The sequence below is a fragment of the Mandrillus leucophaeus genome, unplaced genomic scaffold (genome assembly GCF_000951045.1).
Source record: "Mandrillus leucophaeus isolate KB7577 unplaced genomic scaffold, Mleu.le_1.0 Scaffold235, whole genome shotgun sequence".
Taxonomy (NCBI): Eukaryota; Metazoa; Chordata; class Mammalia; order Primates; family Cercopithecidae; genus Mandrillus; species Mandrillus leucophaeus.
The window spans coordinates 2,324,636-2,349,903 of record NW_012102421.1 but is presented as its reverse complement, the minus strand read 5'-3'; the positions used below and the strand labels follow the sequence as shown (position 1 = coordinate 2,349,903).

The 25,268-nt window shown below is 37.9% G+C and overlaps 1 protein-coding gene across 1 annotated transcript in view; it reads left to right on the top strand.

Moving 5' to 3' along the window:
- The window catches only part of HS2ST1 (heparan sulfate 2-O-sulfotransferase 1), a 200,339-nt gene extending 179,594 nt beyond the window's left edge, over positions 1 to 20,745 (top strand). The window contains exons 4-7 of the mRNA XM_011982091.1: positions 3,254 to 3,392; positions 8,582 to 8,679; positions 14,147 to 14,304; positions 15,205 to 20,745. Of these exons, the coding sequence (XP_011837481.1) occupies positions 3,254 to 3,392; positions 8,582 to 8,679; positions 14,147 to 14,304; positions 15,205 to 15,431 (622 nt within the window). The 3' untranslated portion in view covers positions 15,432 to 20,745. The remainder of the gene's footprint in view (positions 1 to 3,253; positions 3,393 to 8,581; positions 8,680 to 14,146; positions 14,305 to 15,204) is intronic.
- The last annotated feature ends 4,523 nt before the right edge of the window (positions 20,746 to 25,268 follow it).

Sequence of the window (25,268 nt, the reverse complement as noted above, 5' to 3'; positions counted from 1 at the left end):
AGATAGAATATTGCTGAACAGCAAGTGTTGCTGTCTGATTCTTGCTCTGGAAGCTTCGTCTCAGGGGTGTACCCTGCCGTGTGAGGTGTGAGGTGTTGGTCTGCACCTAGTGGGGGATGTCTCCCAGTTATGCTACTCAGGGGTCAGGGACCCACTTGAGCAGGCAGTCTGTCCGTTCTTAGATCTCACCCTCCATGCTGGGAGATCCACTGCTCTCTTCAAAGCTGTGAGACAGGGGCATTTACCTCTGTTGAGGTTTCTGCTGCTTTTTGTTTAGCTATGCCCTGTCCCCAGAGCGGCTCTTGTTTTCTAACTGGCTGAGCTGGGTGGTCCAGTTGCTATTTTTAATCATGCCCATTATCTGTTATAATCCCTTGTTTCCAGCCCTTTGTGTCTATATAACTGTTCCCTAAGTTACATGTGATAGTTCATATCTGTTTTCAAAATGGGTTCACAGATTATGTCTCATTAAAATCATACTTCCTAATAAATGCCACCCAAAGCCATTCCACACATAGTCATTTTCCTGGACAGCAAAAAGAGTTTTGTAAAATGCCATATTCCCTTTTACTGCTGCCTGGTAATTGCTGTCTGCTCTACATGTCAGGGACTAGGTGAAAGGAGGAAACATTAGTAGGAGATGTTCTTCTGTGAGGAGATGATTCCCAAAGGAATGGCTCGGGATGGAGCAATGGCTAATAATGGAGGGGATAGAGAGGATTCCCAGGAATCTCAGTCTTAAGAATGGAATCACTAACCCATTGCCCTGTAATCTCTCCTTGTAGTTTCCTATTAAAAACCTCTCAGCTCTGTGAGCTAAGGGAGCAGCAATGCATTGCTGTTGCCTCCTTACTTTCTTACTACTCAGTGTACTGTCTCACAGAAAGGCACTTTTGTTAGTGGCTGATTCACAACAGTCTCCTCAACCTAATTCTATTAATATTCAGCACCTGTGTGTTGGGCACAGTGCTGAGCACTAGTGATAAAGCCATGAACAAGAGAGAAATAGTCCCCACCCTGGTGGAACTTCTACTCTAATACCAAATGTGACAGTGCTATGTGTTTGCAACAGTTCTGTTTTCTTCTTTTAAAAAAATTGTGAAAGAAATTTTTACTGCACTATTGGTACTATGCCTACCCTCAAGTGGCTTATAATGCTGTTTGGGAGAAAGACTTACAGGAGAAACACTAGTAGGATAAGCTAAGAGTTAAGTTGCTTGATAGCTCTTAGGTGCAGGAGGTGTCAAATGAAAGCAAATAGAACTGTATGCTAGAGTCATCAGGAAGAGAGGTCACAAGATTTTGTTATAGCCCCTCTGTTAATTCCAAAACAGCAACCAATGACTTTTTAATATGAGTCGTGTCATGGTGCTTCTCTGCTTAAATCTTTCAGTGACCTCCCTCCTAACTCTGTATAAAGTAATGCTTGTAACAGTATGGAAGACCCACACAATCTGCACTCACCCCACCTCACCCCCACCTCTCTTATCTTCTGTGGTATTCCCTTTTTGATTCTACAGGCAGCTTGATCTCCGTGCTGTTCCTCAAAACACCTGGAACTTAGCTGCCTCAAGGGCCTCTTACTTGGAAATCCCATCTTTCCAGAACACTTTCTCCCAGATGTTTGCATGGTACCTTCCTCATTACATAAGACTAGTGATGTCTTCCCGAAAAACACTATTTTGAATTGTATTCTCCCTCACCTCCTTAGCACTCTTTATTCCCTTTCACTGAATTATTTTTCTCCTTTGCACTTTTTATCATCTGTAATATATGCTTATTTATTTGTTTATTGCCTGTCTGTGCCAAGTAGAATGTCAGCTCTAGAAGGACAAGAAATTTAGTCTTTTTGTTCATTGTTGTATTCCTGGTACCTAGAATAGTATTATATCTGGCAATATTAGGTGCATACAAAAAGTATTTTTGAATGAATTAATGTAGAAAAAGAAAAGAAAAATGAGAGTGACACTCAAGGAAGACAGAATAAGCAAAGATATTTAAAGAGAAATAGAATAAGTACTGATACGGGAGGAGATAAAAAAGGCCAACCTAACTATAACAGATAAATGGTTTCTTGTTTGAGGAGAGTTAAAGAAAGTTAGGTCAATAAGGTGGTACCTAAGACATAAGGTAAAAGAATCCTAAGACAACCAGCAAAGGAGTTTGGGTTTCGTATCAGTACATCAGTAGAGTTATTTCAGATTCGTGAGAAGAGTGATTTAACAAATAATGTTTAGGAACATCCTTTGAGAATTGGTATGGAAGATAGATTGAAAGGGAGAGAACCTGGATGTTAGAAAACTATATTACTGCAGTAATCTAAGCAAGAGGCTGAGTAAAAGGGAAGTGGTAAAGAGAAAGAATGATGAAGACAGGTCACATCTGTGAGAAAGCTTACAAAACAATCAAAATGACTTTGAAATTTTATGAAATGAACTATTATGGGAAAGTAAGAATCAACATAGTAGCTGTAAAATTTTAAGACTGGGGACAAGAGAGTATAATAAAACAGGGAGCCAGTTGTACAGTTCTAGGGTCTGCAAGGGTTGCTAAAGTAAAAGTCTTCAGTGTTCCATCAACTCTGTCATTCCCTAAGAAAATAATGCTGAAAACCTAGTGTCTTTCACTTCCATCTTGTCTTTAAAATCAGCAACAGAAGGTAGATTGATAATGGTCAACTTGTGTTCACTGATGCTGTATCGTTTGATGGTGTTCAGAAAACACTATCAAATCTGGCTAGTTTGATGAGCCAGAAGTGAGAAATCATTGCTACATAGTTAATGCAGATTTGAATTTTTCTGTAGCACCAGATGATCTATTCAGGAATGTAATAAAACAATTTTTAAAATAAGTTCATTTTTTAAAATTATAAATATTAGATTCTTTCCTAGTAATATGTGGGTACTAAATTGAGAAGGGATTTTCTACTTGGGCTTAAAGTATAATGAAGACATAGAAGTAAAATGTTTTATATAATTCTTGCTGGTAAAGTTTAAAATTATTTTTCATTCATTTTTATCTCCTTTCCTTTATCTTCAGACGTAACTTTTAAATTCATATTTCTTGTTTACTATATTCTGACATGAATAATCATGAAATAGTTCCCAAGAGCCACACATACAAATTATTTAAATTAATTCATGTTCTTTTTTCCTTATAGGACCAGTACTTCAGACTTAAACATATAATTTCAGGGCACTCCTAAACAGATTGAAAATGTTGATTTCACCTTTGAAATTTTGTTTTATTTCAGATTTGGTGTGAAGAAGAAACCAATTTACATTAATGTCATAAGGGATCCTATTGAGAGGCTAGTTTCTTATTATTACTTTCTGAGATTTGGAGATGATTATAGACCAGGGTTACGGAGACGAAAACAAGGAGACAAAAAGGTAATATTTTAGTTTTAAGATTTTTATAAAGATAATTGTTTATGAAATGCAGTGAGCAGTGTGCTTTTAAAATTTGATGTTAATTATAAATGTATTACTTGCTTATTGTGGAAATTTTGAAGAGAACCCAAAATATGAAGAAGCAAAATGAAGTTACATAGCTGATATATTGTAATATACATTTTTTTTGTGACTTTTTAAAATATTTCTTTTCCAGGGCAGAATCATGTTTTCTTTATGGTTCTGTTAACAATTTTCTGTGCGATTATTGTAATTATTCACTAATATGATATATTTTTGTATATTTTTTGATTCTCTTAGTATTGATGGCTGTTTATATTTGTGATCATCAGCTTAAGGACAGTATTTTGCTAAGCAGCTGTTTTTTTCTGGCAAGAAGAGAATAATGGCTCAACAAAGTTCATAACAGGCTCAGATTTTGGTTGTTTTCCATTTCATTGCATTTTCTAGAGTATTACCAGAGTTATATTTCTAAGAAATCAAACTGATTTGTCACTTCTCTGGTGGAAAACCTTTACTGGGACCTCACTGCTCACAGATTAAGACATAGGAGACACAACTAGACACGATCTCAGAACAAGCTCTCCTGTCTGATTTTCCTTTAGGTGCCCAGTGCTTTGGCCACATGAAATGTCACCATCCTCTGAACTTATTGCTTAAGTTATTAATGCTTCATACTTTTTTACACATGTGTTATTCCTTATATTGAGAATGCCTTTCGTTTACTCTGGAAAACTCTTTATCCACCTTTAAGATGTAGCTCAAACATGACCACTTCCATAAAGTCTTTTCTGATGCCTCTAGGCAGTTAGTCATATCTCTTTCAGGGCTCCCAGAGCACTTCATTCAAATCTCTTTCTTTTAAGCATTTATTTTGTGATATTTGGATTACCAGTTTACATACTGTCTTCTCCAAAATGTGGTGAATTTCCTGAAGCATATATTTAATTCATCTTTGTTTCCTCAGAATTTAGCATCATACCTAGGTTACCTGTAAGTGCTTAACAAATGGTTGAGTGTGTGAATTCTGCACATTTTAAACCTAAACTATTACACAGTAGCGATGCCAGATATTTGGTATGTTATGATAATTAACACGCAACAATATTTTTTCTAAATTAGTTGTATCCTCTGTGTCACATGATGGGACAGTGGTTTTTTGTTTTGTTTTCCTTTTTAATGATTTCTAGAAATTGCTGTTTCTTTAGTCTCAAAGTTTTAGGCAGAAGGTACTGATCCAGAGATAACTAACCAAATCTGTTTTCTTAAATAATGCTATCTCTTAGCATTATTTAATCTTCTAGAAATATTTATTATGGAGATTCTGAAAAGTTTTATAAAATCTATTAGTATAACTCTTACAACTTACTACTTTATAATTTATTGATATTTATTTCTAAATTCACTTGTGCACTTTCTTTTTATTTTTTGTATTAGCCCTATGTACACTAACTCTTGACTCAGTAAATGTTAATATCTGTCTCCCTCCTTTGACCAAAGTAATATTAGCGTTAGTGTTGGAAAGGAAAAGATTGCAGTCATGTAGGCCCCTATATCCATCATTTGTCATTGTCAGCCCTGGATAGCATGGTTCTGTGGTTCCTAGTTTGGGTGATTGGGTAATAATAACTAATAATTATTAACAGTAACAGTATTAACTAATAATAGCTCACATTTACTGTATACAATACCAAGCAGTGTTTTAAGTTATTTCATATGTATTTTTTCAGGTAGCTTGCACAACAATTCTATAGAGTGGTTGCTGTTATTGTCCTCATTTTACAGAAAAGGAAACTGGGGGGCACAGAAAAGCTAAGTATTTTGCACAGTGTCATTCAACTAGTAAATGGTAGAGCTGGAATTTAAAACCAAGCACTCTAATTCCAGAGCCCATAGTCTTAACCTCTCTTATATCCTTTGAAAAGGAGAGAAGAAATGCCACATGTCACTGACATTTTTCTGTGAAACATGTTCCAAAGTTGCATATTCAGTATTCATGAAAAAATCCAGGCAGACATTTTAACATCGTCTCCCTTTCATGTTTGAAAGTTTTAGGTACATAGGCCATCCTGGAGCTTTACCTGTTCTTCACCCTGATTATAATAAGGCCTGGGGTTTGTTTTGTTTTGTTTTTTTGTTTTTTTAATGTCATTATAAAATAAACATTAATATGCCTGTTTATTTAGATGTAGTGTTGATAACATCAGCAAAATACTATTGCATTGTCTTCTTATGAGGACAGGGCTATCTGTAAATAATTGAATTTATAATAATAAGAAATTACTTTGTTTTATGATAGAATGTACCTTTTCAGTCTTGAAACATATTGGTGATTAGACATTTTTAGTAATTTGGCTTGTTTCTCGTGATACACATGTTGGTTAACGTAATGCTGATATCCTAATGAGTTAAGTGGTGTTTATTGCAAATAACTCCTTAATATCTTTAACTAGCAGGAGGTTTCGTTAAACTTATCTGTAAAGTTGGTAAGACTGCATACATATAACATTTCTAAAGCTGGACAGGTTTTAGAAAGATTGGAGGTTAAAGGGCGGCCATGATTATGTTGGAAATACCTTGCAATGGCGCTTATTCCCAAGAAAGTGTAGATAACTTTATTTCTATAAAATTGTAGATTATTTGCATCTCAAGTGATATTTTGAGGTGTATTAGACAGTATTCAGTTCAGCACTTACGGCAACTGTTATATTTTAAACTGACGTACTCTAGTAATCTGAACTGCTCTGTGGTTACACTTCAAACACATTTTAGATATATGTGCACCTAGGATAGCTTTCACTTGATCTTGTAAAGAATGGAAGGCTTTTGATTTGGGAGATTTCAAATTTGCACGTTTTAGAACTACAGTTTTACTTAATTTAACCTGTGCCCAGCACCTGGAAAATAGGGATATTAAGTAATCCAAAGATGAGCAGTGAATAACTATATCATTCAAATCAGTGGTTCTCAAACTTTTTGATATAAGAATTCTTTTTATACTCTTAAAAATTATTAAGGATTCCATAAAAGAGCTTTTGTTTATGGCTTTTGTTTTGTTTTGAGTTATATCTATTGATGTAATTACCAATATCAGTAAATTTGCCATTTACTGAAAAAATTTTTAAATATTAAAACACTAAATAGTAAAGCCATCATATGTTAACATAAATTATATTTTAATGCACATAACTATTTCTCCTCCGACAAAAAAAAATGAAGAGTGGCATCGGTTTACATTTTTGCATATCTTTTTAGCATCTGGCTTACTATAGACAGCCGATTTTCTTTTTTTCTTTTTATTTTTTTTTTAATTTTCTGTTTGTTTTGTTTTGTTTTGAACCCTGAGAAACTAGACAGCTGATTTTCATATTTGCTCCTGAATTCAGTTTGTTCAAAATGTTCTTTTGGTTGAATTGAGGAACTCCAGCTTCACACAGATATATAATTGGAAAAGGGAGGATTTTAATAGCCTTTTCAAGAAATTGCGGCTATTCTTTAGTAAACACTAAAACTTGACAAGTGGTAGTTTCAAAAGTTAGTTGCAGTGTAGAATCTGAAACCATAGCAGTGACCTTTTTACACTTTGCTACATTAAAATCTGTTGATACGTTTTACACTTGGAATGGATCTTTCAACCAAGCATAATTTTGAAACATCATACATTGGTCATTTGGAACATACCGGTTCACTGACTTATATGGACCTTTCAAATGTTAATGTATTTTGTTATACAGCATTAAAAACTCATATTCATTAATATCACCACTAGTCTTATCAGAAGAGTCATTAAGTATTGGGAGACTGTCAAGCTTATGGTGGCAGATACAAGTTTTCCAAAATTTTATTTTTTGCTTGAAAGCTTAATTTTTATCATTGGCCTATTACAGGATTTCTCAACCTCAACATTATTGTTGTTTTGGGCCAGATAATTCTTTGTCGTGGGGGCTTCTTATACATTGTAGGATGTTTACCAGCATCTCTTACTTCTACCTGGTAGCATCCCCCATACCTCAGCTGTGAGAACCAAAATTGTCTTCAAACATTGCCAAATATCACCTGAGGGTCAGAATAGCTTCCAGCTGAGAACACGTGGGGTATCAACACTGTCAGCTATTCTTTAACCTGACGGACATAGTTTATTCATTTTGAGAAAATACCACCAAATACTCAAATCTGAATAGCTGTAGTTTGGGATATGGTAGATATATAGATACGTAAGATTTTATTTCTTATTTCTTTTTATGAGCTACAAAATTCGGCACAAATGATAATAAAACCACTTTTTAGAAAATGGCCTAGGCTGGCAAATCTAAGACCATCTAGAAAAATTCAGAAATAATATCAAATGCCTCATGAAAATATTTTATTTCCTCTGTCTTCATCTCTGCTAGAGCTACGCCTTTAATACCCATGTAAATCCCCAAAGCGCAGTCTTTTCAGTAGTCATTTACAAATATTAATTGTGCAAGTGGTTTATATAGCACTATTCTATATGCTCTGGAGGATACAAATGCTACTGCATGATCCACGAATGCTACTTAGGAAGTTTTCACTGTAGTTGGAAAGACACAACATAACACGTAACACATTTAAAAAGCACATGAAACAAGTTATGTAGATAAAGCTATAGACAGACAGACAGACAGATCAACCTATCCTAAGATTCTAAACCAGATCCTAAGAGCTGCCTGTTACAAGGCAGTATGTGATTTTTTTGTTTGTTTTGTTTTTGTTTTTGTTTTTGAGACGGAGTGTTGCTCTGTCACCAGGCTGGAGTGCAGTGGCTCCATCTCGGCTCACTGCAACTTCCACCTCCTGGGTTCAAGCGATTCTCCTGCCTCAGCCTCCCAAGTAGCTGGGACTACAGGCACAAGCCACCACGCCCAGTTAATTTTTGTATTTTTAGTAGAGATGGGGTTTTACCATGTTAACCAGGATGGTCTCGATCTTGTGACCTTGTGATCTGCCCACCTCGGCCTCCCAAAGTGCTGGGATTACAGGTGTGAGCCACCATGCCCAACCGTGATTAATTTACATGACTTCAAACAAAATAAGAGTGTCTCATCCCACCTACTCTCACCCAATTATTTAACAATTTACCACATTAGATATTTGATAGGTGAGACTTGGATTTATGGCTTACCCATGCTGCTTTGTCTTTGTTCTAGACCTTTGATGAATGTGTAGCAGAAGGTGGCTCAGACTGTGCTCCAGAGAAGCTCTGGCTTCAAATCCCGTTCTTCTGTGGCCATAGCTCCGAATGCTGGTAGGGAGATAAAGTTGGCTCAAATTGATTATCATTCTTATTATCTCTATATCTGTGTTTCATTTCACAAGGGCTAGATGTAGGGAAATCGGTGAAAGACTAGACTAAAAATAACATGTAATTGAGTAATATCTAGTTTTGCAGTTACTTTTAAATGCATTTAAAAGATTCCTCATGTAGAGTAATATCCTAATATCCTTGCATTGTTTTCTCAGATGCTGGTTTTTAATATTTCTTATTTTTGGTGCTATGTTTTGCTGTATTCCAGTAGAGCTCTTAGAGACTGGGAGGTGGTCATAAATCTTATTTTGTCCAAAGCTTACTGTTTTAGCTATTTGTGTTAAATTAAGTAAAGGCTTAGCAGGTTAAAATTCACCTGGTTTTACTGTTAAACTGATTTTGACTTTAAGAGAAGCCAAGGTTAAGGGTGTGGTTTAGTTTGCTAGTAAATATCAAGTGGAAAATGAAGATACTTTAATAAAAAATGTATTTCCTCAGAATGTGTTGAGTTTTCAGTTTTTAAAAATAATTTTACATGTTTATTTGTTCTATTCAATCATTTTAATAGGAGAAGTAGGAGAAAAAAGGAACATATTCAAAGTTTCTTCCTTAAACCATAATGAGAAATACAAGGAATTTCTTCATTATTTGAGATATATTATTAGATTGCTGTGGAGTTTAAGGTCCTACTCAATAAATTACATCAAAGCCTCATACTAGTATAAGAATTGGAAGCCTATAAAGAATGCCTTCTCAATTTTTAACCATTTCTTTAGAACAGGGATTGGCAAACTACAGGTTGTAACCTGCAGACCCAATTTTGGCCTATCACCTGTTTTTTTTTTATTATTATTATTATTATTATTATTATTATTATTATTAGAGACAGAATTTCACTCTATCGCCCAAGCTGGAGTGCAGGGGCACAGTCTTGGCTCACTGCATCCTCCGCCTCCTGGGTTCACAGTTCTCCTGTCTCAGCCTCCCGAGTAGCTGGGACTACAGGTGCCTACACTACACCTGGCTAATTTTTGTTTTTTTAGTAGAGATCGGGTTTCCCCATGTTGGCCAGGCTGGTCTCGAACTCCTGACCTCAAGGGATCCACCTGCCTCAGCCTCCCAAAGTGCTGGGATTACAGGCATGAGCCACCATGCCCAGCTATGTCACCTGTTTTATAAATAAAGTTTTATTGAAACACAGCCACATGTATTTTTTACTTACTGTTTGTGGCTGTTCTCACACTGCAACAGCAGAGTTGAGTAGTTGTAACCTAAACCATGTGTATTAGCTGTTCTTGCATTACTATAAAGGACTACCTGAGACTGGGTAATTTATGAAGAAAAGAGGTTTAATTGGCTCACTGTTCTGCAGGATGTACAAGCATGGCACCAACAAGGGCCTCAGGAAGCTTACAATCATGGCAGAAGGTGAAGCAGGAACAGGCATATCACATGGTGGGAGCAAGAAAGTGGGCACTAGGGGCGGCAGTATGGTTCCCAGACTTTCAAACAACCAGATCTTGTGTGAACTGAGCGAGAACTCAGTTATCGCCAAGGGGATGGCACTAAACCATTCATGACAGATCTGCTCCCATGATCCAGTCACCTCCCACCAGGCCCTACCTCCAGCACTGGGAATCACATTTCAATGTGAGATTTGGAGGGAACAGACATCCAAACCATATTATTCTGCCCCTGGCTCACCAAATCTCATGTCTTTCTCATATTTCAAAATATATTCATCCCTTCACAGTAGTCCCAAAGTCTTATTCCAGCATTAACTCAGAAGTCCCAAGTCCAAAATCTCATCTGGAGATGAGTTCCTTCTACCTGTGAGCCTGTGAGATTAAAAAAAAAAAAAAAAAAACAAGTTATTTATTCCCGATACAATGGTGGTATAGGCATTGGATAAACATTTCCATTCCAAAAGGGAGAAATTGGCCAAAAGAAAGGTGCAGTAGGCCCCACACAAGTCTGAAACCCAGCAGGGCAGTCATTACATCTTAAAGCTCCAACATAATCCTTGACTTCATCTCCTGCATCCTGGTGCAAGGGGTGGGCTCCCAAGGCCTTGAGCAACCCTGCCCCCATGGCTTTGCAGGGTGCAGCCTACATGGCTGCTCTCATGGGTTAGAATTGAGTGTACCTGCAGTTTTTCCAGGGAGAGTGTGAGAGCTGATGGTGAGCCAACCATTCTGGGATCTGGAGGGCATAATCCCCTTCCCACAGCTCCACTAGGTAGTTCCCTGTTTGGGTCTCTGAGTGGGGTGAGGGCTCCAACCCAACCCACTTCTGAAATCTCGATGGAAGCTGCAATCTAGGTGGAATGCAAGCTCCTTCATACTTGCATTCTGAGCATCTGCAAATTTAATACCACCTGGAAACCACCAATGCTTACAGCTTATGCTCCCCCGGACTGGTGGCCCAAGCTATACCTGAACTCCTTTGAGCCAAGGCTGGAACTGGAGTGGCCGGGATGTGGGGAGCAATGTCCCAAGGCTTCTCAGGGCAGCAGAACCCTGGGCCTGTCCCCTTAAATCATTCTTCCCCCCAAGGCCTCTGGGCCTATGATGGGAGGGGCAGCCTGGAAGATCTCTGAAATGCCTTTGAGGCCTTTTTCCCATTGTCTTGGATATTAGCACTTGACTCCCTTTTAGTCATGCTAACCTCCTTAATAAGTGATTGCTCCACAGTGTTATTAAATTCCTTCCCTATTCCCTGCCCTATTCCCTGGAAAATAAGCTTTTCAGTGGGCGTGGTTGCTCATGCCTGTAATTCCAGCACTTTGGAAGACCAAAGTGGGAGGCTCGCTTGAGCCCAGGAATTTGAGACTAGCCTGGGCAATCTCATCTCTACAAAACATAAAGTTAGCCAGGTGTAGTGGCATATGCCCATAATCCCAGCTACTTGGGAGGCTAAGGTAGGAAGAACACTTGAGTCCAGGAGGTTAAGCCTGCAATGAGCCAAGATCCAGCCTGGGCAACAGAACAAGACCCTGTCTTTAAAACAAAACACAAAAAGGGGGCTTTCCTTCTCTACCACATGGCCAGGCTGTGAATTTTCCAAATGTTTATGCTCTGCCTCCCTTTAAAATATAAGTTCCAACTTTAAGTCATTCCTTTGCTCTTGCATTTTATTGTAGCCTCTTAGACGCAGCCAGGCCACATCTTAAATGCTTTGTTGCTTAGAAATGTATTGCGCCAGATGTCCTAAGTCATCACTTTTTTTTTTTTTTTTTGGAAACAGTCTCACTCTGTCAGCCAGGCTGGAGTACAGTGGCACAATCTCAGTTCACTGCCTCTGCCTCCTGGGCTCAAGCAGTTCTCCTGTCTCAACCTCCCGAGTAGCTGGGATTACAGGTGTGTGCCACCATACCCGGCTAATTTTTGTGTTTTTAGTAGAGATGGGGTTTCACCATGTTGGCCACGCTGGTCTCAAACTCCAGACCTCAAGTAATCCACCTGCCTCAGCCTCCCAAAGTGCTGGGATTACAGGTGTGAGCCACCGCATCCAACCAGTCATCAGTCTTTAAGTTCAAACTTCCACAGATCTCTAGAACTTGGACACCGCACAGCCAAGTTCTTTGCTAAGGCATAATACAGGTGACCTTTACTCCAGTTCTCAGTAGCTTCTTCATTTCCCTCTGAGACCTCATCAGCCTGGACTTCTGTCCATATTTCTGTCAGCATTTTTGTCACAATCATTAAACCAGTCTCAGCTTAAGAAATGTCAAAGTTTCCCTCTTCTTCCTGTCTTCTTCAGAGCCCTTCAGATTCTTCCAACCTCTGCCCATTACCCAGTTCCAAAGCCACTTTCCCATTTTCAGGTATCTTTACAGCAATACCCCACTCCTTAGGAACAATTTTCTCTATTAGGCCATTCTTACATTACTGTGAAGGAATACCTGAGATGGTAATTTATAATGAAAAGAGGTTTACTTGGCTTATGGTTCTGCACGCTGTGCAAGCATGACACCAACATCTGTTTGGTTTCTGGTGCAGGCCTCAGGAAGCTTACAATCATGGCAGAAAGTGAAGTGGGAGCAGGCGCATCACATGGCAGGAGTGGGAACAAGAGAATGAAGGGGGAAGTCCCAGTCTTTTTGTTTTTTTTTTAGATGAAGTTTTGCTCTTGTCACCCAGGCTGGAGTGCAGTGGCGTGATCTCGGCTCACCACAACCTCTGCCTCCTGGGTTCAAGCAATTCCCCTGCCTCAGCCTCCCGAGTAGCTGGGATTACAGGCATGCACCACCATGCCCGGCTGATTTTGTATTTTGAGTAGAGATGGGGTTTCTCCACGTTGGTGAGGCTGGTCTTGAACATGAGGTGACCCGCCTGCCTTGGCCTCCCAAAGTGCTGGGATTACAGGTGTAAGCCACCACACCTGGCCCCCAGTCTTTTAAATAACTAGATCTCTAATGAACTAACTGAGCCAAGTACTCAGTTATCACTAAGGGGATGGTGCTAAACCATTCACAAGGGACCTGCTCCCATGATCCAGTTACCTCCCACCAAGTCCAACCTCCAACACTGGGAATCACATTTCAGAATGAGAGTTAGAGGGAACAAATATCCAAACCATATCACTGTGTAGTCTGCAAAACCTAAAATATTTATCCTCTGGCTTTTTATATAAAAAGTTTGCCAAACCCTGCCTTAGAACAATAAAGACTATTGCTCTATTGGGCATTTTTGAGGAGATATTAATTGTATTTCTTCAGTATATTTCATAGATTCACAGAACTGGGAGGGTGCTTAGAAACCAATTAATCATGGCTCCCCTCCCCCTCTTTTTTTTTTTTTAAATAGTTTGAGAAAACAAAACTGAGAAAGGTGAAGCCATCAGCTCAAGACCATACTGCTGCTTAAACGCAGAGCTAGAATTTGGATTAAGGAATATTTGTGCTAAAAAGAACCCAAAAGTAGAGTTTATTTTGGATCAAATCTCTGTTAATAGCATTAGCTGACAATGTAAATGAAAATAAAAATAAAAGATTCTTAGCAGAGCCATTATCTATTTTCTGTTCCTCAGAAATTTCAGAAAACAGCTCACAAAAATTCAAAACTCACACAATAAGCAGTAAACACGAATTGTTTACACTTTACTAGAGAGCTCTTAAATGAACAATTTAGTGTAGCTTAAAAAAGTTAAAACACACTAAATCATATAGGAGGGGTATATTTTCTTATATCCATATACATTTTTAAAGTGCCCTTAAACTAAATTGCTCATGTTAAGAGTCCTCTGGTAAACTCTGAATTAGCACTGCATAGTTGAGCAGAAACTGGAGATGGAAGCAAATGAAATTAGAAACAGGTGTGCCTCCCACAGGATGGTAATAAAAGGGCATTGAGACTTTGGATATACATGTGTTTATCTATTTTCTCTGTAATATATAGTGTCAAAGGCACCAAAAACGCTCAGCAGATTTCACAACCAGGTTTTAATTCCTTTTCTTTGGTTTCAGGAATGTGGGAAGCAGGTGGGCTATGGATCAAGCCAAGTATAACCTAGTTAATGAATATTTTCTGGTGGGAGTTACTGAAGAACTTGAAGATTTTATCATGTTATTGGAGGCAGCATTGCCCCGGTTTTTCAGGGGTGCTACTGAACTCTATCGCACAGGTATATAAAGGAAGGGTTTCTTTTTAAAACTTTCTTTGGTTTCTTTTGTTTGTTTGTTTGCAACTCGTAAATATATGACTTAAAGTTTCTTCAGTGAAACGACGACATTTCACGACAGATAACTCCAGAAAGGCAGGTATCTTGTCTGTTTCTGCTCACTATTTTCTATTGAATAACTGTGAATTAGGTGAAAATTAGAAGGCACTGTAGAAATAGTGGAATGATACAAACTACAGAACCAGCCTTAGAAATGTATAGTATTCAATACATTTCTTGCCAGATGTCAAACATAGGCCTGTGTATTAGTCCTGCCTACTACCATTTTGAAGTAGAGGTGGGATAGTGGAACTAAAGTATGCCTAAGCCATGTTTCAGCAGCCTCAGCTGTATTACGTATCTGAAAGTGATAAGTTAATTATGTTCTTGTTTTGTTTTGTTTTGTTTTTTGCTGTTGCTTGATAAGATGCAGTTATAGAAACTCTTTCCTTAAGGATGCATATGCCCTAGCTTCTAACATAATTTTAGAGAATATAGATTATGAGAAAATAGAATACAGTTTGGCAATAGATATTTTATCAGAAATGAACTAGTCTCAGAGCACCAAGAACTTGAGAATATAGTGTGTGAGGTGACAGCCTACACTTCACTGTGTGCCAATCCTTACATTTACTATTTGACATTTCATTAAGTCTTTACTAGGTTGAGGATTTACATTCTAAAGGACTGAATCATAGCTCTAGTATGATCAAGGTTCCATTTTTACCTGAATTATATAAGACAATTATATTACCTATTCTTTAATATGTCATATTAACCACCTCTTCAAATAAAGAGGCATTGACCTTTTGTGTGTTCTCCAAGAATTATTTACCTTTCCTTTTTTTCCCCCTTTGTAAGTAGGAAAGAAATCTCATCTTAGGAAAACCACAGAGAAGAAACTCCCCACTAAACAAACCATTGCAAAACTACAGCAATCTGATATTTGGAAAATGGAGAATGAGTTCTATGAATTTGCACTAGAGCAGTTCCAATTCATCAGAGCCCATGCTGTTCGAGAAAAAGATGGAGACCTCTACATCCTCGCACAAAACTTTTTCTATGAAAAGATTTACCCTAAGTCGAACTGAGTATAAGGTGTGACTATTGGATTCTTGAACTAAAATTTGACCCTATCTTCACCTTTGTTCTCAGCTCCACAGTCTGGATTGCTGACAGTAGGTGTATATGACAGTTTATATCGAGCCAAATTAGGAAACATACAGTAACGTCAAGGAAGTAGATACTGGCTGGTATGTCAGTGTTCTAAGTTTAAGTTTCAGGCATTTTTATTTTTCCTGGCTAAACTTTGGTGAAAGTTATAACCTCCTGCCTGAGAGAAAATATACATCACCTAAAATGAACTCATGGCAGGTCTAATCAAAAGGCTAAATACAATTTCAGAAAAGGTTCTGATACTCTCGTTTTTGATAAAGCATTTTTTCAACTAACCATGAATGAAGATGAGTCCATTTGCCTCTTCTGCCTTCACTGAGGGTTTGGGTTATACACCTCTACTGAATTGTGTTAATAACTGTTTGACAGTGTGTACTTTGTTTTTGTGAGTCATGTCTCATGAAATTTATTGGAATGTTTAATCATATTTGCTAAGAAATGTTTCTGCTGTAGTTGGATTTGCCCATATTTATGTAGGTGGTTTTAATTTTTTAAATACTGATTAGTGTTAAAAATCAATTTAAATGACTAATATGGTAAAAAGATAAAGCGTCAAAGCAGTATTTCTCATTCCTGTCTCCTCAATGTCTAATATTGGGAAGATACTTCAAAGAATACTGAGATTGTCTGAAGTTTTAGTTAAGATTTTTACACATTAATATCAAAAAAGTAAGTTTAGTATTTGTTTCTCCATGGGTTATTTGTAAAGCTGTAAACTGAGATATCGGTGACTCCGTATTATGACTCCATTAGTGAGCGGTGGTATGGGTAGGATTTTCCTACTTCTTCTGTACTTTTACCTGTAGACTATTTTTACTAAGGTGCTTTATAATGTGTTTTAAAGCATTGCATTTACAAAAAAAGGAAAATGCTGTAAATATTGCATATTTTATGTATTTGGACCAAAAGGTTACAAGTAATTAGACAAAAGTGGTTTTGCACCAATTTTATGTCAAGTAAAACCATCAGACCTACTGTTCTTGTATTTCTCATTTAACTTTACTGTTAAGACATCACTGAAATGAACTTCAATAAGCTTTCAATTTTGATACACAGTTCATTATTCATAACTTGAGGCAGTAATTGCAGTGGAAAGAGTACTGGACAAGGAGTCAAAAAACTTGATTTCAGGTCCTAGCTCTACCACTTACCAGCTGTGTGATCTTGGGCAAGTCACTTAACCTCTCTTTGCCTCAATTTCCTCATCTTGAAATGATAATAATACCTGCTGTACCTACCTCACAGGGCTGTTGTGAGGATTAAATGAGATGGCATGTGAAAGCACTTTGAAAATTGTAAAGCGCTATATAAATGTAAGGTATTATTATAGAAACATCTTTAACATATAGTTTCATAGCATTCCTTTTTTAACAAAGAAAGGGAAAAGTCTGCTTGTAAGCTGGTTGAAAAAGTTAATCTTGATATAAATTTGTGTTTGATACATATCCTCCCGGTGTTTTATCTTCCATGTTTCAGCAACGATTGAAATATGAAACACCTGTGAACTCTTAAAGCTTCATGAGCAGCTGCTTGAGTTTAGGAAGTTCCCTGTTAGAAATAGGCTTTGTTAGCTGACTAGGGTCAGGGAAACTTTGCTCTTCAAATTTGAAAGATGTTTCTGTTTTTATTTTACATTACTATTCAGAAATGGTAGCTATTTTATACCTATGGTTTAACTAAATATTTCTGAACAAGGCTTCACAGACTGTAAGCATTTTAGGTAGATTGCCTTAAAGGTTATGGGAGGGCATGAGGGAACACTTCTTATGAGAAAACATTTATAAACAAACTAGAGAAAAACTAAAAGAATGACAGGAAGAATCATTTTAGCACCCTTTCCTCACAATAATATAATATAAAAGTATTAAAAGAACATAGCCAGGCTTTTTATTTTTATTATTATTATTTGGCTTTTTTCTTTCTTTTTTCAAATTGATTTTTATAGGTATTTCCTGAAAGTGTATACAAATTATTTCCTTGCCCAAAAGTAAAGCACCACTTCAGGGTGGGGTTTGACATTACCTGCTAATGAACAAACCCCAGTATGCAAGTTACTCTTGCACCACATGCCCAAATCTTCTTGAGGTGCATTAACTCTTTTAGGTAACTAGAGCAGTACTTTGTGAACTAGATCAGGAGGTAGGTAAACTTTCTGTGGAAGGACCAGAGAGTAAATATTTTAGGCTTTGCAGGCCATATGGTCTCTGTCACAGCTAGTCAACCCTGCCATTGTACCACAAAAGCAGCAATAGACATTATGTAAACAAATGAAGCACGGTTATGTTCCAATAAAACTTTATTTACAAAAACAGAAGACATCCCAGATGCAGACCATGGGCTACCAACCATTGCACTGGTTAAATCATTATTTATGGAGAAATCATCTTCGTATCTGTACTCTAGAGGCCTAAAAGAGTTTATATACTTCTAAAAGCTCCTAACATATCCAAAGAATTGCTTTCTGATTCGTGTAGTCTCTCGCACAGATTCATAAACTTTTATGACTTATATTGTTTCCAGGTGGGCATGTTTTCTTTCCCAGTTTAACAGTTCAGAATAGGGGCATTTGTTTTACCATATTTTAGGGTGGGTTAGGAGTATCCTTTCTGGAGACTGAGAAAGGGGTGGATTTAATTCCATCAGCCAGTACAGTACTAGGAGTCATAATACTTTATAATCAGTTAAATAAATAGAACCACTGAGACAATAATGTATTTTTTTAAAGTGGCAAATGTGGTTTTCTTTTTTCAGCCTTTGCGCTTTTTCAGTATTTTGACCATAGGGAGATAATTTTTTTATAATACAAAAGTAAATTAACCACTTGGAATTTTAAAGATAATGTTATGTGTGTATGTGAAATATATATATGTATGTTTATTTCCTAAAAGAGGAAAAGATACCTTTCTGTTCAACTTGTATCCACTCCTGTTTTCTAATTGCTGTGAAATGGCAACTGTTGATAAATTATTGTGATTGTTTTAAAATCTAATGGGAAGTAAAATATATTTTGATTTTACCCAACTTTAATCTGTAAAGTAGCACTTAAATATATCTGATAGCAACACTTAAGATATTGCATGGGGATTACTTTCCTGTCATCCATGTGCATTTGTGCAACTTCAAACATATTGGGTGCTTCTGAATTCCTGATGATTGGATTTAAACTATTGAAAATTAGATAGTTTAAACTTACTGATTTTTATAATTTTCTGATCTTAAAATTTGGTTAACGCCTATAATCTGTTGCTTTTTCTCAATATGTGTCCTATTGGAAATTCCTAAAATCGTTGGTGCCATCAGTGATTTACAAACAATATTTTGATATTGCAGATGATTTGCTTACTGTATTTGCATTGTTAGAAAGAAAATAGTTTGTAGACAATGATTCTTTTTTAATAAAATCAAATAATTCTGAAAGCACTAGAGAATTTAACCTAAAGGCTGATTCCCAAATGCATAGCTGGCATTTTAATTTATATTCAAATCTACGTAGAGAACATCTGTGTAAATCATCTCACTGGATTTTCCCATTGGTCATTCCCAAACACACCTATGGTCCTAGAATCCTTATTATGAGAAGCTCCCTGTAACCTTTTATGTAGTTTGCCTTTAAGAGGCCCAGGTGCTTCTCCTTTATGATTTGAGTTGACCTCTTCATAAATTAGCATTGTTTACTTTCAGAGGAAGCAGAGAAATGGCTGTTACGGTTTTGCATCGGTTTACCCTATGCAGAGTTGCTGTATGATGCCAACTAAACTGCTCTTTAGGCAGCCTTCTGAGGAGAAAAGCAACCCTGTTTCAAATCCACTGCCAATTCAGCTCCTCTGGAGTGGAGCTTACTTTCTGATTACTTGGAGCAGGAATTTTAGAGATTGAAATGAATGATCATTTAGTCAGATTTATCCTGTAATTTCATGCAGCTTTGTGGCCTTTGCAGTACTATTTATAAAATGGACCCTGATGGTGATGAACTCTTTAAAATACATTACTGTTAAGCCTGTGTTGGGACATTGATGCTGTCTATCTCATTTTTTAGACAGTTTTTGTAGCTTTCTATTGAGAGGTATGTGAGCATCTCTGAAGCAGTGTTGAATGTAATTTTGGAAACATGGATTGCGTATTTTGACTTTTATTTTATAAATACACAGCTCAACAGTGCCTTTTTTTCCCCTCATAGTCCTGTTGGAAGATGCTTACTACTTTCTTCTCGCTCCCTGCCCTCCCCCACTCCATTCAGTTGATTCATTTATGCAATTCTGTTTCCAACTTGAAACCATTTTGTCACATCTGTTGGAGAGATAATCACTCCTTTTCCTTAACATTCTGCCAGCTTTCTGATGTTGAAGTGTTTCAGTTGACTACCTGATGCAAAAGCTATAAAATAAACACTTAGTGGGAAGGGGAAAAATGGTTTGGTGTCCTGTTTTAATATTTTCTTTTGTAGCGTTGACACTGATGGACATTTTCCAAGCTGACTCAGTGTTCAGTGTCAACTTAACTCTCAGGTAGTGTTGCCATCAGAAAAGCATGCATCATCATTGGTTTTTAATGATTGTATGGCTTGTGACAATATTTTATCTGGACTGACACGTCTCTGCTGCTTTTGCGTTGTACTTCATCGCTGGTAATAACATTTCAGATAGAAAACTTACAAAGTATATACTTAATTAGAAGAAAAAACAAAAATAAAGGGCTATTAGAATAAAAAAGAAATGTGAAAGTAACTTAATCTAACATTTATGGCACAGTTTGGACATGTCCATAATTTTTTTTAGAACACACATTTCTGATTTTTTTTTTTTTTTTTTTTTTGCCCTTAAAAAAGAAAGTCTCAATTACATTGATTTTCAATTCTTAGCCACTGGCTCATTGTTTTGAGCAATGCTTGATTGAGTCTATTTATATTATATGATATTGGGTTGATAAAATACCAGTTCAGTGATGAATTTTCTTAACAGAATTTGGTGTGTACTTGCAGTGACAGAACAAAGAACATGGCTTGAGAGTCAAAGGGATCTGCATTTAGCAATGTGATGTCAGTAAACAGGATTGTTGCAAAGGTTGGGCATGATGTATGCAAAGTACTGGGCAGGGTAGGCTAATAACTGCTGGTATTTACATGCTGTGCTGGAATAGTGTTACCAAGCTGATGTGCCGTTCTCACCCTGCAGAATACTAGTTTTGTCATTTCATAAATGATATTTTTATAAATATTTTTGAATGACTGTACTTTTTACTGATAATACCACGTCACTTACGTACCTGTAGCATAGATATTCCTGGTTCTGATTCTTGCTGTTCTTTCCACATACAAATCACTCATTTGTACAGATTAAAGGGGGGAAATGCTGAGTGTTCTAAAGAAGATAGGACTTGCTTATTCCAGAAGTGACGGAGTTCATATCTAAGTATGTTTGAACAGTAAGGACTGCTAAATAGTACACACATAAAACTCTGGATCCCAGGAGTAAAATGATTTGCACTCTTTAAACAGAAAGGACAGCAGCAGTGTAAACAATAGGCTCTCAAGCTAAAAACTGAGAACATGAAAACCTCTGAGGACCTGACTGCAGTTGTCAAGAACAGTAGAGACAAGGTTGGGGAGAAGCAGACAGATCTCAGGGCCAGAAACGCCAACATTTGGTGACAGGTGGGATATAATCAATAAATGGGGAATGAAGGCATTAACTTGGGTTCATAACAATGCATCTGTGCAAATTTTCAGCACCCCTTGCTTTTGCCTCAATTAGGCAATGATGATTACTTCCTATGTCAAAGCTTATAAAACAGACGAGCGTTTTCCCAAAGAACCTAGGATCACAAAGAAGGAATTCACTATCTCCCTATGAGATGTTTGGCTTCCTTGCCTCTTTTGCTCTTCCAGATTTTGTGACCTGGATTAGAGTTTAGAAAGAACCCCCTAGAAACTTTTCTGATGTCCTCTGGTTTGATCATGAAGGCTTCTAATGAAACACACCAACTCTAAGTCTCTACCTCTACTTCTCTAAACCTGAAGTTTAAAAATGAAAGTCTTGCCTGGAAGTGTTTCACATCATTAACACTGACAGCATTTACAGGGAAATAGATAAAACATATTTGGATTAATTTTCTTTTAGATCAAGGGTGTGGGCAACTAGATTTCTAGAGCCTTCAGCCTATCAGTGATGCTGGAAAAGGATGAGCTATAAGTGCAATAACTGACCCCTGTCTAGGTTTTCTTGCTAAATACGCCCTCCATGAAACAGGCAACCTAAGTATTTTGAACTGTAAGAATGTTAAGAAATTTCTCTCCCTGAGCAGCAGATCCAAGAGTGATTATTCTGGGATTGTAGAATCAGTTCATTCTTTTCTTTCTTCCTCTCCCTCCGCTCTCCTTTCTTTCCAATTTAAAATCACTCAGTCTCTTAGTAGAAACTTAACATCAAAGAACTGTCAAACTTGCTAATTTGTGATTTTTTTTTTAGCATGTGCCGCCTTAAAGTATCAAAGCTTTAACCTGTATCTAATTAAATATTAAAATCTGGCAAAGAGTAGACGTACAGTCCCTAACTGATCTGGCTTCTGAACTTTGTTTTGCTTTCACAAATTGAACCAGTTTGACCTAAATCTGGGTATTTCATGTAGCATCTTGAGAGATGTATTTAAAGTGCTTGTGGCAATAACATTGCATTTGTATCCATTTTGATGATTCTGGGTGCCCTCTTGGTAAGGCAGCCAGGTTGTACTGTAAAACAAAAACAATGTAGAGGTTTCAGTCGTAGGTGTTTGAAACTGTTAGATGTCTCAAAATTGATTAGCTGAAATATACCTTTTCTGGGTAACTGAACTCACCCGTAATTCCATTTGAAGCGGGCAGAGCCTTTCTGAAAATGGCTGATCAGAAATGAGTGACATTTTATTCAACCAAGAGTTACCAGAGACATATTTTTTTTCCTTTAAAAGTAATTTAAAATTCACCAGAGGATTACTAATTAGGTCTCTAGGCATAGCATGGTTATCTGATCAGACTGTCATGCCCATAAACAGTGAAAATGCAGCATGTTGATCCATTCTTGTCTGTTTTTAAAGGAGGCTGTGGACTTTAAACTCTTCTCTCGCAGGCTTGCTCTTTGTTTCGTGTGGGGGCTCTTTGAATAACACCTTAGATGAGAACAATGTTTAAGAAGTAGGCCAGTTATATTTTGCTTTTCTATTTCTACCATGCTAATGGCTCTCACTTGATCGTTTAATCACTGATCCAAATCCAGATGGAATTAGATGCCCCTTCCTGCTGTAGTCCTGCAGTCAGACAGTCTGTAATGTTTGATATGGATCTTCTGAGTGGACAAGATGAGATTAGATTAGTCTCTCTGGGAGCCAGCCCTATTCATTTTCTAAGAAAGTTATACTGGAGGCCTGAGGACTGCCAAGAGCAAAGTGGAAACAGAGCCCAGCCTTTTCCTCTTATCAAGATCCACAGTGGTTCCACATTAAGTAGTGGAGATTCAAATAATGAATTGGATCAGAAGCCAGGAAGGAGGTCCTTGCCACCCACGATTGGAATATGAACTGCATGTGTTACGACTTTATTACCTTTTCTTATTTTAATATATGACAAAGACTGAAATCTCTGGCATGGAGTAAGGCAAATTTTACTTTTGTGGGTTTTTTTTTTTTTTTACATTTAATATTTATTGAGCCCCCATTGTTTGCCAGGCACTGCACTACAGGCTCTCTGCACCATGAGCTTTAACCTTTCAATAATCCTCATATTCAATCCTTTACAACTGTTCAGAACTTTTTAATTTATAAGGTGCTTTCATTTCACATTTATCCTCTCATTAGATTCTCACATGCAAGGGTAGATACCATTATCCTCATTTTGCAATCGAAACTGACACAGCTAGTAGGTGGAAGATGGGCTCCCCAGCCCTCAAGATTCCTAGTCCATCAAACCCTGATGCCCTTCCTGCTATGTGCCTGTCTCTGAAAGTGAGCAAGGGCTGTAGTACAGATTAAACAATTGCAGTGGTTCTTAGGCTATAATCCTATCTCTGGACCAACAGTGTCAGCATCCCCTAGGAGCTTGTTGAAAGGCAGATTCTTAGGCCCCAGCCTTCTGAGTAGGACCTAGCACTGTGTTTATTAATAAGCTTTCAGGTGGTTCTGACCAAGACTAAAGAACCACTGGACTAGAGCACCAGTTTACAGATGAGACGACTGAAACTCTAGCTGAGCTTAACCTAGCTAGTTAAGCAACCTAAGGCCTCTCATAACAAAAGTTATGCGTTAGGATGTGAACCCAGGTCAGTCTGGCTCCAACACCATCTGTTTTCTACATTGGACTGCATTATAAATTATATCTTATATATATATTTCATTCGTGGTAAATTCCTCCCTGAAACGTCGTCTTGGGGGACAACAGAGCAGGTCAATGAGAAGAAAAAAGTCCCAATGTGCTCTTCTGGAGTAAGGCAACCAGTGCCACCCCTTTTAATGAGTTTCTGTTTTCTTTCTGTGTGAGGTGAATGTTGGGGGCTAAGCCTCAGCATGGCTACTAGCGTGCTCAGGAAATTCAGGGACAGAGCCGAGAATCCAAAATGGCTACCCAGACTAAGTGCATTTCATCTGGACTTTCTGGTCCCAGTGTGCCTTGGTCATACTTAATAGTTTGCTGTGATGGATTTAATGGCAAGAGGGCTCCTTGCCCTGGCTTGGCAATATCTGTGGAGCTATGCGTTGACGTAGTGTGGAAATACTTGTGGCTACTTGGAAATCCCTGTTGCTGTCATCATTGGCAGTGCTTACCAGCCAAGATCCATAGTCTGTGGTCACATGCGAACTCTTCCAGTCATGCGGCTTAAACAGAAGTGCCCACCTGTTTCTCACAAATTCTACCTGCATTTTTTTTTTCTTCTTGAAGCAAGAGCCCAAACCAAGGGTTAGTCGATAGCTCAAGGGACTTCCAGGGAAATCAGAACTGATCTTTGTGTATAGCAGTGCCGATAGGCTTCCTTCCACACACTCTGAGAGATCAGCAGGGCAGTGGACTGAGCCTTCAGGTGCAATGTGTTTCCTCCACACATTCTTTTTGAAAGAGGAAGATTGTTACCCATGTATAGTGTACTTATGTGCTGGCACTGCACCAAGTGCTATGCATTTGTTAGCACTCATTTCATCCCCCCTTTTTTTTGAGAGAGGATCTCAGTCTGTCACCCATGCTGGAGTGCAGGGGTGCAACCATGGCTCACTGCAGCCTCAAACTCGGGTTCATGTCTCAGCCTCCCAAAGTGCTGAGATTACACGCATGAGCCCCCATGCCTGGCCTCATTTCATTCTCTTAATCTTCTGAGGAAGGTACTACTAGCGGCCCCATTTTACAGTTGAGAATGAATTAGAAGTTCAGATGCTTTCTTTTTTTTTTTTTTTTTTTTGAGACGGAGTCTCGCTCTGTCGCCCAGGCAGATGCTTTCTTGCAGTCACACAGCTAGAAAGTGGTGGAGAGGATTCAAATCCAGGTCAAACTGCAAATTTTCTGCTCTTAACCATCATGTAGCATAGGCTCTGACAGCTATGACAGGCAGTGGTGGGGGGTTGTTTTGAAAGTCTCACCGTAGGCTGGGTGCAGTGGCTCACACCTGTAATCCCAGCACTTTGGGAGGCCCAGGCGGGGGGATCACCTGAGATCAGGAGTTCGAGACCAGCCTGGCCAACATGGTGAAACCCTGTCTCTACTAAAAATACAAAAATTAGCCAGGTGTGGTGGTGTGCAC